At 54.5% G+C, this 13,526-nt stretch overlaps 2 protein-coding genes across 3 annotated transcripts; one reads left to right on the top strand and one right to left on the bottom strand.

The window, feature by feature from the left end:
* Positions 1-100: 100 nt before the first annotated feature.
* Positions 101-1,574, bottom strand: Myd88 (MYD88 innate immune signal transduction adaptor). Its single transcript, XM_050141530.1, has 2 exons — positions 1,112-1,574; positions 101-425 (listed from the first exon to the last, which is right to left on the bottom strand). Exons 1-2 carry the CDS (start codon positions 1,437-1,439, stop codon positions 256-258), a joined length of 498 nt encoding a protein of 165 aa, XP_049997487.1. The 5' UTR covers positions 1,440-1,574; the 3' UTR covers positions 101-255.
* Positions 1,573-12,339, top strand: LOC126501080 (3-ketoacyl-CoA thiolase B, peroxisomal). Of its 2 annotated transcripts, XM_050141528.1 has the most exons (14): positions 1,573-1,708; positions 1,820-1,965; positions 2,954-3,230; positions 3,364-3,457; positions 4,473-4,530; positions 6,207-6,286; positions 6,661-6,703; positions 8,438-8,536; positions 9,408-9,488; positions 10,592-10,782; positions 10,932-11,111; positions 11,371-11,426; positions 11,511-11,656; positions 11,976-12,339. In XM_050141528.1, the coding sequence occupies exons 3-14, from the start codon at positions 3,057-3,059 to the stop codon at positions 12,049-12,051; spliced, it is 1,278 nt and encodes a 425-aa protein (XP_049997485.1). In that variant the 5' UTR covers positions 1,573-1,708; positions 1,820-1,965; positions 2,954-3,056; the 3' UTR covers positions 12,052-12,339. The 2 variants fall into 2 exon arrangements, with proteins under 2 accessions (XP_049997485.1, XP_049997486.1); XM_050141529.1 differs by lacking the exons at positions 1,573-1,708; positions 1,820-1,965 and having other exon boundaries at positions 2,924-3,230.
* The last annotated feature ends 1,187 nt before the right edge of the window (positions 12,340-13,526 follow it).

Genomic DNA, 13,526 nt, shown 5'->3' with positions numbered 1-13,526 from the left:
ATTTTTTTCGAGACAGGGTTTCTCTGTGGTTTTGGAGCCTGTCTTGGAACTAGCTCTTGTAGACCAGGCTGGTCTTGAACTCAAAGAGATCCGCCTGCCTCTGCCTCCTGAGTGCTGGGATTAAAGGCGTGCGCCACCACTGCCCGGCTATACCCATTTCTTGAATGGGGAAACCGAGACTCAGAAAGAAGGAGGGACTTGCTCAAGGCCCCAGGTCCGTCCATGCTCTGCACGCATCCGGGGGCTGTGGCCCACCTAGCCTATCCAGGGGAACAACACTCGGCCCTCACCCAGCGGGTCGTCAAGAGTGGTGATCCCCTCCAGCTCCTTTGTTTGTGGGACACTGCTTTCCACTCTGGCCACCTGTAAAGGCTTCTCAGATTCCTGCATCTGCTGCTTCGTTATGTATTTCTTGCAGTCATTCTCTGTGGAGAAGAGATGGGGTGTAGAAGGCTCCCCAGTTACCCAGGCTGCTGTACACACTCAGCATCTACACCCTGTCTGTGTTCCACAACTGGCGCTGGACCTTCTCTAGTAGCCACTGGAGTCATGGACTGATCCTGTCTGACTCTCCAAAGTGGGCATCTGGGAGGACAACAAAGTACAGCTGGCACCTGCCTCTCACACATCATCCTGCATCCCGTTTCTAAGGCTCTTGAGAATGGCTCCAAATCCGACATCGTGCAGGGTGCAGGGCATTGGGGGGGGGGGCTTGAACGCTGAAGGGCTCAGCTATCTGGTAAGTGCTCAGTGAGGGTGGTGACCCCATCTAGCAAGGTACCTGGGCAGGGGCATTGTGTTGAGTGCCTGTGAGACACAGAAAGGGCTTTAGTCCTTCACCCACCCTGTTGCTCCTGACACTGCTGGGTGCTCCCAGAGAAGCCGATCTTGATTCCTGGGCCCAATGCAAGGTCATTGCCTAGACTCATTCCACACCCTAACTAGGGCTTTTGAACCCGCTCCCAATCCCTATGCTGTCCTGCATATTGACAGAAAATTCGACCATCTCTCCCTCCCTGCCCAGCACTCCTCAGAAAAATAAAACAAGATTGATATGCCAAAGCCAGCCTCCTCAAACACTGGCGCAAAGCCAGAAAGCACGCGTCCTCACCGATGTGGGGCAACAGCTCCCGCAGTATATCCTCACGGTCCAACGTGGCCAGCATCTCTAACAGTCTGCCGACCGTCGCGCCAGAGCGCCCCTGCCAGGCATCCAACAAACTGCCCGTGGGGTCAGGGCGCGTCTCCAGCTGTCGGATCTCCAAGTACTCGAAGCCCATCTCCTCCGCCAGCAAGGTCCAGTCGGCCGCCACCGGCAACCGGACATTCAAGAATAGCGAGAGACGGCGCCGCACTCCCATGTTGAGCGCGGCCAATGGTAGGGAGAACTTGGAGAAGTCCCGGGACACGGATCCCACGCGCGGGCCTCCCGCAGACATGGCGAGCCAACCTGAGCTTCGGTTAGGTCCGGTCCGCTCGCCAGCCCAGCTTCCTACTTCCCCTAAGGTTTCTGCCAGCCCCGCCTTCCCTCACTTTCCGAGAAGCTCCGCCCTTTGCTAGAATCTGGAGTCCCTGACCCAAGAGCGCAGTTGGGGTGCCCAGCCACTGCCCTCGGAGTGTGTGTGTGTGCGCGCGCGCGCATGCATCTGAACACGGCCTGAGCTCCACCCCACTCGTGTTTCTAACCTTTGCTCGACTCCCTTTGAAGGTGTGAGAACCTGGAAAAAGGTCTCTGGCTTCGGTCTCGTGGCCTACAGACCTGTCTTGGTCGATCTGGTAGTGGTGGCAATGCATGGTGAGATGAATCCGTCTTGTTTAGGACATGAAGGAGTTACAGTCCTTATGTACAGTAACCTGTATTCTGGTAATGGGAAAGAAGAGACAGACGTGACTTCGGAAGTGGCAACGTGAAGCCACAATCTGCCCTCAGCCATCTGGTGCAAGCGGTGACTGCCTTTTAAAGGGGTAAGCCACAACCTTACCCGCGAGCTGGCATTTAGGGCATCCTGTCCTTTGGTATGAGGCAAATCCAGTTCTACCCTCCGGGGGTCTGCAAAAAGCCACGCGGACCTACCACCTTACTCTTTAATGCTGAGGGTACAGTTTAGACCTAGGGAACCTTGTTTTTGCTCATTCACTTAGTTAATCTATTTAGGTGTCAATCTCAAACTCAGGGTCTCCACTCTCTCCACCCCTCTCCCCCGTCTCAGTAGAATTCCTAGGGGAATGTGTACGCTAATGAAATCATCCCAAGCAGATGTAAACTAAGCTGAAGTCATGTGAAACACGCTACAGTTAGAACCTGCCTGCTTTTCCTCACTTTTGTAAAATCGGTTCTTCATACCAACCAGGAAACAAAAATTGCATTGTTTTTTGAGCAAGCATCTGTGACAGTCCAACCCCGTCGGGGCCGAACTAGGCACTGCAACATTATCTAAGTCCTCAGCTCTGGGTTTTGGGACGCCGGACAGAACAAAGCAAATTTTGATGGGAGACTCGGAGTGTTTTTACTAGCTCGCCCAGCAAAGGGAGAAGCCGTGTGCCGGGCTCCGCCTTCCTGCCTTTCCTGCTGCTGCGCGCTGAGCTCAGTGCTTTGGAGGAGGGGCACCCTTGAGGCTGCGTTCATCTTAGGAAACCAAAAGTTAGGGGTACCTCCTTTCCGTGTCTGCAAAAGGTTGCGCAAACTTAAGTTTCCAGTCTGCGTTTCTGGGAGAGGCTTAAGGGTGACATTCTGATTGGCCTCCGTAGAATTGGTGGGCGGGGCTTTTAGTGGAAAGAGCATCTCCGGACTTGCCTTGGGTGGGACTCCGGGGAGCGGTGGGTATCTGCGGGCGTGCCCTCAAGCACACGCCCCTTAGTCTAATTGGTTGTGTCTAGGAGTGGGCGGGTCCCTTGGGAGCCCCACCCCCATCACTCGCGACTTTATTCGACCAGGGTTGTGATCAACTTTTAGGCCTCACTAGGTAGAGGCTGTCCTGCGCCTGCGCCGGCGATCTCTTTTATTCTTCGAGCACTGCACCCAGAACCCAGACAAATCTTCGGGACCCACCTCCGCGATGCATCGACTGCAGGTAGTGCTGGGACACTTGGCCGGCAGGCCCGAGTCGAGCTCGCTCGCGCTGCAAGCCGCGCCCTGCTCCGCGGGCTTCCCGCGGGCCTCGGCCTCCGACGTGGTGGTAGTGCACGGACGGCGCACCCCCATCGGCCGTTCGGGCCGCGGTGGCTTCAAGGTGAGACCCCTCCAACGGTCGAGGGTCGCAGAAGGCGGCCAGTGCGATCTTGCCCTCTGGACTATGGTGACCGCAGAGTCCCCGGGTGGGGATGCGGGAGCTGGGCTCACTGCCGCTGCGCTTCGCCCTGCAGGACACCACTCCGGACGAGCTTCTGTCGGCCGTGTTGACCGCGGTTCTCCAGGACGTGAACCTCAGGCCTGAGCAGCTGGGAGACATCTCCGTGGGTGAGCTCACCTGCCAGGCCCGCGCCGGGTCCTCCTCGTCCTCCCTTCCGGGGCCTCCCCTTCTCACCTCGAACCCAGGTTTCACAGAGCAACACTTGACAGACTCCACTGATTTCAGTGGGATGATCCCTTGATGGCCTGTGCTCCACCTCCAAGCGCAGCAGCCAGCTGAGTGGCGGTGGAAAGCAGGATGCCCTGTGGGAGATACTTTAAAGCATCGATTCTCAACTTGTGGGTCGCGACCCCTCCTAGGACCATCGGAAAACACAGATATTTACTTTACACTTCATAACTGTAGCAAAATTACAGTTATGAAATAGTAACAAAATAACAGTTGGGAGTCACCACAACATGAGGAACTGGGATAAAGGGTGGCAGCCTTAGAAAGGTTGAGAACCCCTGCTCTAAAGCCCAGATATTCCTGGAGACTCCAGGAGGTGGGAGGCCACGGTTCTCCACCTACACCGACATTCTGCCTGTCAGCCCGGCTACAGGTGTAGACAGGGTTCACCCGACCTTGCCCTAACCCCCGCTTTTCCCTGAATTAGACAACATCGTGTAGGAAGGACATGCTTCTATCCGGGGATGCCAGCCTGTTCCTCCTCCCGCGGTGACACAGGGCTTGGGGGAGGACACTTGGGGAGGCTAGCCATTGCAGACTCCCTTCCTTCCCCCAAAGCCCTACTTCCCTCAGCTCAAGGCTCTGCACTGTGCCTCTTACCCTAGAGGCACTCTCCTGTTGCCAGGTGAGCAGGCCACCTGCCCAGCTTGCTGATGTGGAGGAGCATGCCTTGGCACGCATGGGGGAGGCCCTCCAGCACTGGGCTGCTGGGTGACGGCGGGGGGGTTGGTAGCTGGCTCCCCGTTCCCCAGACTCTTAACTTCTATAGTTTCACATGAGCCTGGGAACATCCCGAAGTGATCCTGAAGAAATATATGTACACTGACCTCTTTGGGACTCACAGCTGAAAGTCAGGGTGCAAAACTTGGTACTGAGTGAGGTTTCTATCTACAGGCAACGTACTTCAGCCAGGAGCTGGAGCCATCATGGCACGCATCGGCCAATTTCTGAGGTAATCCTTCTACCTCTGATGGGTGAGTGGGGGGATTCTAGCACCACTGACCAGTCTGTAGGTGACAGGTTATCAGATTGGACACTAGATACCAAATCAACCGGAATCCTTGGGCCCAACTCTTCTCCCACTTTGAAGGGCGTGTTATCTGGCCCAAAGCCAGGACACCCAGGGCTTTGAGACCGGGGCAAAGGTGGCCTGATTTTTCCCAAAGCCAACTTGTTGCTTAGCCTTTGGACATGTGGACTCTGTCTTCACATGTCAGGTAAATAATCCCATAACCACCTTGGTCCGTGACTTTGCTTCCATTCCTACGTGAGCTGCCTGAGGAGTCCGGGGGTGGTGGGGATGGGGAAGCCAGGAGGAGCCCCCCCCCCCGTCTTCCGGTTGGGGAAGCAGTACTTAATTACTTACGTGTGTAGATTGAAGACCACCCTCCCTCAGGTGGATGAGACATAAAAGCAACACTGCTCAGTGTCAGAGTAGGGCAGAAAACAGAACCTCTAGAGACTAGAGGGGGTCAGACAGCCTGGAGTCGACTTCCCATCCCTCTGGTGACTTTCCATTCTCACCTCTTCCCTGCTTGCCCACTTTGACTTCCCCTCCTTCATCTACCCTGTCTGCCTCCTGTATGCACTACTCTGCCCATTCTGTCCCCTTCTGTCCCCGGGCAGCCAACCCCTGCCCAAATATCTTTGGAGACTGGCTCTCAAGTGTCAAAAGAGTGGCTTTCTTGTCCGGTGGGTTGCTGTGAGCCTCCCTGTGCTATGGCTTTGCCATCTGGCCCTGTAATTTGCATCTCTGACAGTGGATTAGTTTTTTTGCATATTGGTTGTGCAGCCTCTGGGACACAGTACTGCTGGTGTCTTAAACTCCTCAACACAGTACCTTGTGCTCAGTACAAATTATTTGATGAAAATGTGGTGCCTTGCGGGAAGGGGCTTGATGAATGGGGAATTTGAAACTAAGAATGTAGCAAGCCTGAAAAGCTGTCGGTGAGAGTCTGGCCTGAGTGTTTCCAAGCCTGACTGTACAGCAGGAGCAGCAAGATTCTCAAGGAACTTCCTGAGCTCGTCTAAGGAGGTGCTAGAAACGAGGCTTTGTACTGTTGGCCAAGATGGGTTATCTACCCAGAGGTGTCGAAGCCCCAGGAGTGCCCGGTACAAACACGCCGGAAGCACTCTTCATCCGGGCAAGAGCAGATTCTCAGAGAATCACACAGGCACACAGGTGTGTGAGTGCTGGTGAGTGAGGCCCTGTGGCGGAGATGGTTGGTGGCCTTGTCTGTGAGATCTCGCTCTAAGGCTGGTGGTCTGCCTCTGTGTGGGCAAAAGTGATGGCTACTTTCCTTTGTGAAGTCGTCAGAAGGTGAGGAAGAATGCCTCTGGCCCAAACAAGCGTCCCCTGCCTGGGTTTAGAATCACAAGGCAGCAGGACATGTGCTTGGGGACCCTGGTTGCTAGTGGCCATAGTGACAGGGTTTGCCAGGTAGCTGATCCCTCCTTTACATATGTCTACCCTGGTGGGGGCGTGGACAGCTGTCATCCCTCCATGCACACTGTTATGTGCTGTAAGGGAGCCCTGGAGCCTCATGGGGCCTGTTTTCTATGAGGCTGTGGCATGTTCAGGACTGGTTACACGTCCAGGGCTGACTGCCATCTCCCCTTCTGTTTCAGTGGCATTCCAGAGACTGTCCCATTGTCTACCGTCAACAGACAGTGTTCATCAGGGCTGCAGGCAGTGGCCAACATCGCTGGTGAGTTGTGACTGCCAGGGGCCCATGAGCATGCCCGGGGTTTTTGTGTTGTTGTGTTGTGTTTGAAATAGGGTTTCTCTGTGAGGCTGTCCTGGAACTCACTCTGTAGACCAGGCTGGCCTGGAACTCGGAGATCCTCCTGCATCTGCCAGAGTACTAAAATTAAAAACATGCACCGTCACTATTGGCTCTGACCTTGGTTCTTGACCCCAGAGACCCTAGGCAGAGAGGCTTGGAGGAATGCCCATTGTCAGACCCCAAGCCTTTTTGGGTGCTCCTGGGTCTGTACCCCGAGAGCAGGGAGGGAATGGGCTATGCTGCTCCAGGGCAGGCCCACTCTGGCCAAGGATGGTTATGAAGTGCTTTTGTTGCAGGTGGCATCAGAAATGGGTCTTATGACATTGGCATGGCCTGTGGGTAAGATGGTCTTCCTGCTGGACCTTATTAACCAGTGTAACAATCAAACTAATTTTCCTCTCCTCGATTCTGAGGGGCCATGATTCTCCCTGCCTACCATGGCAGCTGGCTAGGTTGGGCTCCCAGAAATGTGTCCAGGAGTGACCTAAGCTCTGGGCTGCTTGGGAATGGCCCAGTCTCAGCACCAGCCATAGAGAGAGTTGGCCTAAAGTAACCTGGGAATCCGCCGGAGTTGAAAACGTAGCCGAGTGTGCTGAGAGAGGGCTACACTTGAGAATGCCCTCAGTGTATTCTCTGTGCCTGTTGAGAGAGGAATAGCAGTTTTGGTCCCCTGAACCCAGAGACACATCGAGCAGAGCACAGTGGTTCATCCTGTCCATCCGGCTAGAAGGAGACGGACAAGAGGATCTTAGGTTAGAAGCCAGCCTCGAGCCAAGGGCAGCTTTTATTGCATAACTGTTTTACTAGTCTATCCATTCTCTGGTCACCAACCTGGAACTCGGGCTACAGCTGGGTTCCAAGGGACAGATTGTTGGCTATCTGTTCTCTGTCACCACCTAGACTACAGTTTTGCTTCTGCCTGTAGAAATTAACTCGGAAGTGATTCCAATGGAAGGCGGCATCTAGGGCCTAGACTTGGGGTGTCTGAAGCTGGAAAGACATCTCGGGAGACCTCGGCATGGTCCGGGGCCAACAGCCTTTCCTATTCTCTGTGCAATGTTTTTATCAGGAAACATAGCTGGCCTATGGTCAGGTCTTAGCTGCCCTTCACTGGATCTTCCTAACCTGAGTGTCAGTAGGATAACAGCCAAAGTTCACAAACAGAGACCATGTGGGCAAGGGTCACAGCCTGCCTGCCTTTTGCTGTTCTTTATGTTTATCATAATGAGGACAGCAGATTTGGTGACTTGAGGGAAAGCCTGGGATTATAGCTCCAGTCAGTTCAAGCACCCTAGTAGTGGAGACAAAGCAGGTGGTCCTGACCATCCCCTAGCCTTTGAGAGGGTAGCTTGTCCGGGGCCTCCTAGCTGAAGGTTATACCCTAGCCTTTGAGAGGGTAGCTTGTGGCCCAGGTTGGACAGCTGTGGGCAAATCCCTCCCCACTCAGACCTCACTGTCATCATCTTTACAAGGAGACACCAGTTCAGCTCTGTGAATGTTGCCATGGAACCAGCTAACCCCATGGGGTCTGTGTCATGTGGTGTCACTGTTTGGGAAGAGTTTGAGCTAATGACCAGGGAAGGACAAACACTCAGCTAAGGCCATCTGCTGTCATCTTGAAGCTTCACCCCCACAACTCTTTTCTGAGTCCTGTACACCTAATCCCTGTCCATCCTCCCTGCCTACCCCAGCCAGGTCTCCCTTTGATTGGCATTAACCTAAGGAATTCCTCCCTTCCCCCTTTGACTTGGACATAATGGAGAGCTTGGCCTAACTCAGGGCATATGCCTTGAGCTGGGGGGTGGGGTGGGGATGGGTACCAGGAGGGGACCCTGGGGACTGCCTCATTGGCCGTGGCCCTGGGAGTGGGTCTGAAACAGTGACTGGGCTTGAGGGAGAGAGGCCCAGCTGCTCTGAAAGCTCCACCTGCCTCATGGCTATCATCTGCCTTCCCCAGGCTTCCTAGACAGCTTACCACACTCCCTGGACTGCCTGAAATTCGCCCAGAAATTGCTATTCAGCTAGCCCTCCCTGGGGTTTCCTACTAGGGCTAAGACCACTCCTTCTTCTCAGGGTGGAGTCCATGTCCCTGTCTGAGAGAGGAAACCCTGGGAACATTTCTTCACGCCTGCTGGAGAACGAGAAGGCCAGAGACTGCCTGATTCCTATGGGGTGAGTGTACACAGGGGTGTGTGTGTGTACGCTCAGTCACTGTTCTGCCTGTCCTTGACCAGACACCAGGGATTTTCTCCTCTGTAGCTGGCAGTACTTAGCTTTGTCTTCTTCCTCTGGGTGTCATATATTCCCTGGGAACTGGATAGAGGATCAACGCTGCCCTTGACTTCCCTTTCCTGAGACCTGCCTTCCCCCCACCCACTCAAAACACACACACAGTCCTCTCTGATTACACAAGTTTCCAAATGTAGCCCATCCTGCATGTCACTGAGATGCTATGTCTCAGGGAAGGCAGTGGTAGCAGACCCCAAAGCTTGGAGGCCTCAAGAGTTGAGAACAAGGGAAACTCGGGTTCTATGCATGCCCAGGAGGGACTTGGGCCTGTGAGGTGCAGTTTGGGGAATCTGTTCCATCTCTCCAGTGCTTTAGTACTGCAACCATGTCTGTGAGCTCTCCATAGTGTGTCAAGGGCAAAAAATTCTGGGGAGACTGGTTATGTAAGGACTCCAAACTGACCTGGCTGTGTCTACATCCTGTGTTTCCAAGAGTAGCCTGGAAGCCACAGGTAAACAGGCCAGGTAGTACCCCCAGCCCTTGTCTTATGGGCTGAGGCAACCCACCCAGGGGACAGTTCCTTTGTAGACCCCACATTTAGGCTGCTCTACCCTGTAAGAGGGTGTCTTTGAAGTGTGAACCTGTGAGCATCTCTTGACATGGGTGATCAATATCAGTGATTAGCCAGGAGTCCCTGGAGCATGGACTGGAAACTCTGGCCTGGATGCCCAGAGGTGCAAGTGTAGGCCTTCAGTATAGCCCTGGCCCTCGGGCCAGCTGACCCACAGCCTCCTGCTTTGCTGTTTGTGTCTAGGATAACCTCGGAGAACGTGGCCGAGCGGTTTGGCATTTCACGGCAGAAGCAGGATGCCTTTGCTCTGGCCTCCCAGCAGAAGTGAGTGCGGCTGGGGTGGGCTATTGATGGTCATGGGGCCAACCTAGTAGTTTCAGGTAGAGCTTTCCCAGGGGACAAAACTCTTATCTCTAGCTGGGAGGCTGCAGTGGCCAGCATCATGATGAGTTGGGCTAGGGCATAGGCCTGAGTGTGGGTAATTGACAAAGCTGGGCTGCCATCAGAGAAATACCAAGCCTTAGCTCTCTGGGCAGGCTAGGCTGATCAATCCAGCTACACAAAAAGGAGAAAGCAAAGAGACACATAGTGTCTGGGCCTGGTGGCCTGCTCAAGCAGGGGTCTTAGTGGAGACAAGAGAAGCAATAAGAAGTCTGTAGTCCAGCTACCTGAACACAATATAACAAAATGAGACACTACCTTTACCAAGATGAAAGGAGAAAACTGATTCCCCAGTATAGGCAGAGGCTGTTTGTTCATTTCCCAGCTGCCTAGACCCAAAACAATCACAGAAAGTGTGTTAATTAAAACACTGATTGGCCTACTAGCTCAGTCTTCTTGTTAACTAGCTCTTACATCTTAACCTGTTTCTATTATTTTGTGTTTTACCACAAGGCTCGTGGTTTACCAGTAAGGTTAATAATAGAAATGGTTTAATTTAAGATGTAGGAGTTAGTTAATAAGAAGCCTGAGCTAGTAGGCCAAGCAGTGTTTTAATTAGCACAGTTTCTGTGTATTTATTTCGGGTCTGGGCAGCTGGGAAACGAACAGACAGCCTCCACCTCCACTCCAGAGTTGACCTCTGACCACTACATGCATGCTGTGGTGTATATATATGTGTGTGTGTGTGCACGCTCACACACAAATTAAGTTTCATTTTAACTCCCTGCTCCCCGTTGAGATAGGGATCCAGAGCTGTGGGGCAGATGAAGAAGAACTTATGGATGACCTTAGGCATGCTGTCCCTACCCAAGAAGTAGGTGAGGGTCCTGAGGAATTCCTTCCAAACAGAGCTCCCCAAGGGCCACATCTATTCCCAGACTTCAGCCCCTGAAGTTATTGTTCTCCTGTACGTTTTGGCAAAAGCTAGGGACAGCCAAAAAGGGAACTCATACATGTCTGCATCTCACTGTCCATGGTGCTGGCAGGGCCACGAGAGCCCAGAGCAGGGGCTGTTTCCGAGCTGAGATCGTGCCTGTGACAACCACAGTCCTTGATGACAAGGGCAACAAGAAAACCATCACGGTGTCCCAGGATGAGGGCATCCGTCCCAGCACCACCATGGAGGGCCTGGCCAAGCTGAAGCCGGCCTTTAAGGATGGAGGCTCTACCACAGCTGGTGAGCGTGGGCCGGGAAGAGGGCTGATGGAGGTGACCAGTTCTTCTCTGAGACGTGGAGCTGACCAGTCCTCTTTGCAAGTTGATTGTGGAGGGCTGTCTCTCTTCAGCACAGTCTGAGGCCTCCTCATCCCACCCTTCCTCCTCTAGGAAACTCCAGTCAGGTGAGTGATGGAGCAGCTGCCGTCCTGCTGGCCCGGAGGTCCAAGGCTGAAGAACTGGGCCTTCCCATCCTTGGGGTCCTGCGGTCCTATGCAGTGGTCGGCGTCCCTCCTGACATCATGGGCATCGGTCCTGCCTATGCCATCCCTGCAGCCTTGCAGAAAGCAGGTGAGCTGCCCCTTCTCATCCTATACCTGGACCCCTCGTTACCTGTATCTGGGACTGGAGTGTGCTGGGTTTGACCTGTGGGTGCTCTGGAATGGAGGTGGGTCAGGCTAGCACCCCACAGCCAAGACCTCCCTACCCTACCACTGGGACTCACTCGCCTGGCACACAGTGGACCACGAGAGCTGTGCTTGGGGTGGAGCCCAGAGGAAATCCAGAGTCCCGCCATGACTGTCAGCTCTGCTCTGTATCTTGCCTGCAGGGCTGACTGTGAATGACATAGACGTCTTTGAGATCAATGAGGCCTTTGCCAGTCAGGTGAGTCTGGGTGTCTGGTGGGATCAATTGGGCCCGGGGTTCAGAGCAGATGGAGGCTCCAGCCATTGCTCTGGCTCCTTCCAGGCCCTCTACTGTGTGGAGAAGCTGGGAATTCCTGCAGAGAAGGTGAACCCCCTGGGAGGTGCAATAGCCCTGGGCCACCCCCTGGGCTGCACCGGTGCAAGGCAGGTCATCACGCTTCTCAATGAACTGAAGCGCCGTGGGAAACGGTAAGGCTGCTCCTTGTGGAGTGGTGTGGCGGGTGTTGGAGCTGGGGTGTCTGATGGCTGGGGCCTGGGGAGGTGAGCACGCACACATGCACAGGTATTCTGCTGTAGGAGGGGTGAGACCTGCCTTCCTGATGGCTTGCTTAGAAGGCAGCATAACCTGTGGAAGTGTCTGCCGCCTGGCTGTGTGTCTGTCCACGGCTCAGTTCCCACAGATCTGCTCTGCTCTTCTGTCCATGAGCCCTTGGTGCTGCAGCTCTGCCTGGTGAGGGCACGGCTTGGGCAGGCACTGCGCAACTGTTAACGCAGGCTCTTTCCCCAGGGCGTATGGAGTGGTGTCCATGTGCATCGGGACAGGGATGGGAGCCGCTGCTGTCTTTGAATACCCTGGGTACTGAAACCCTGACTGCGGGCACTGCCCAGAGAGTCCTGCAGTGGTGGCCAGAGGGGGACTCTATGGAAGCCATCCGCAGGGGACACTCAGCACTGGAGGGTGTATCACAGCACTTTAATCTAGATAATGTGATCATTGGTGGCACAAAGAGGAGGGACTACCCCGTCAAGGTCCCCAAGCTATGCCGAAGTGAGCATGGAACACCGAGGTTGCAAAATCATTGTGGACGTCTTAGGGATGGAGCCTACCTTGAGGCCGGATGGATGTAATAAATGTATGTTGTCTCCTTTTAGTGGCTGTCATTTCCTCCAGGGATCATTCTGTGTGATCTGCGTCATGATTAAGAGCTGTGGTCTCCCTAGTGATCTAGTTATGTGCAAGTTCCGGAGACCTGTTATTGCGGGACCTCAGCTGACACCCTTGCCCCTGGAAGAGGCTCCCTCATCCCAGAGACCATCCTAGCCCTCAGCCACCGTCCAGCTGCCCATTGGTTGGATCATGTTGAATTCTCTAACTGGTGCTGAGGCTGGTGCTGGATGCCTTAGAGCTGCTAAGGCGCCATGTATAGGAAGGCTGCACCATCCCAATGTCCTCTGCCCCACGGCCGCAGCAAGCAGACCTCCACAACCTGGACTCAGGATAGCCCGCTGCTCCTGGCAATAGGTGGTAGGGATAGGTGATATTAGGCAGCCCCAACCGGTGCCCAGGCCCTGTGGGTGGTGCCCCATGGCAGCTTTTACCTGTCAGCGAAGTAAACCTTCAAGAGTAGAGAACTCCTGGGTGTGCTTCAAAGCCTTAGCTTCCATGTCCTTTACAGAGAAAAAAGGGGCATTCATGGGCATAGACCGCTCCATGTGTTGCCCTCAGACCAGTCCTGTCCCACGGATGTCACAAATGCCAGCAGTTCAGGGCAAGGCAACCGGGGACTGGAGGACTGGCAGACTCCGGGAGTGCCAGGTACTCAATCACCTTCCTAGGTGTCTTATCCGGTTCCACCCAGGAGCAATGGACCCGTGTGAAGGCAGAACGTACCCACTCACATGATCTGGTTGCTCCAGCAGCCACTGAAGTTTGTCTTAGACCTCCTGGGTTTTCTGCTCAGTCATGAGGCGGATTCTGAGGTCTGCCCCACTGGCGGAGAGCTGCAGCGCTGACACAGACAGAACGCCCACAGGGGCAGGGGGCACTCCGGGGAGCCCAAGGCTGTGACTCAGGGATGGAGCATCCTTCCTGGGGTGGGCTTTTGAGCTAGGGTCCCTGGGACAGAGCAGAGCCAAGGAGATCAGACAGCAGGGAGTTGACATTACCACCAAAGCCAGAGGTGCATGTGGCATTCTGGAGGAGCTGGGTCAGAGGGCACCTGCTGCTAGGCTCCAGTGGAGCTGTCAGCGCTCTGCTCCTAGGCTGGCAGGTTCCCTCAGCATCTGACCTTCACCCTCTGCCTCCTCCCTCCTGTGGAGCTGTCATGTGATCTTTCCT

This window comes from Alexandromys fortis, unplaced genomic scaffold (assembly GCF_014885135.2).
Source record: "Alexandromys fortis isolate MF-2015 unplaced genomic scaffold, M_Fortis_MF-2015_v1.1 scaffold_44, whole genome shotgun sequence".
Lineage (NCBI taxonomy): Eukaryota > Metazoa > Chordata > Mammalia > Rodentia > Cricetidae > Alexandromys > Alexandromys fortis.
The sequence above is the reverse complement of the archived record's forward strand: the minus strand, read 5'-3'. Positions and strand labels throughout refer to the sequence as shown.

Bases quoted from the DNA above. Each gene is read 5' to 3' on its own strand.
- LOC126501080 (XM_050141528.1), top strand. From the start codon at position 3,057: ATGCATCGACTGCAGGTAGTGCTGGGACACTTGGCCGGCAGGCCCGAG. The intron at 3,458-4,472 runs GTGAGCTCACCT...TTCTATCTACAG, and splicing joins GCTGGGAGACATCTCCGTGG to GCAACGTACTTCAGCCAGGA. The intron at 11,657-11,975 runs GTAAGGCTGCTC...CTCTTTCCCCAG, and splicing joins CTGAAGCGCCGTGGGAAACG to GGCGTATGGAGTGGTGTCCA.
- Myd88 (XM_050141530.1), bottom strand. From the start codon at position 1,439: ATGTCTGCGGGAGGCCCGCGCGTGGGATCCGTGTCCCGGGACTTCTCC. The intron at 426-1,111 runs GTGAGGACGCGT...TCTTCTCCACAG, and splicing joins GGAGCTGTTGCCCCACATCG to AGAATGACTGCAAGAAATAC.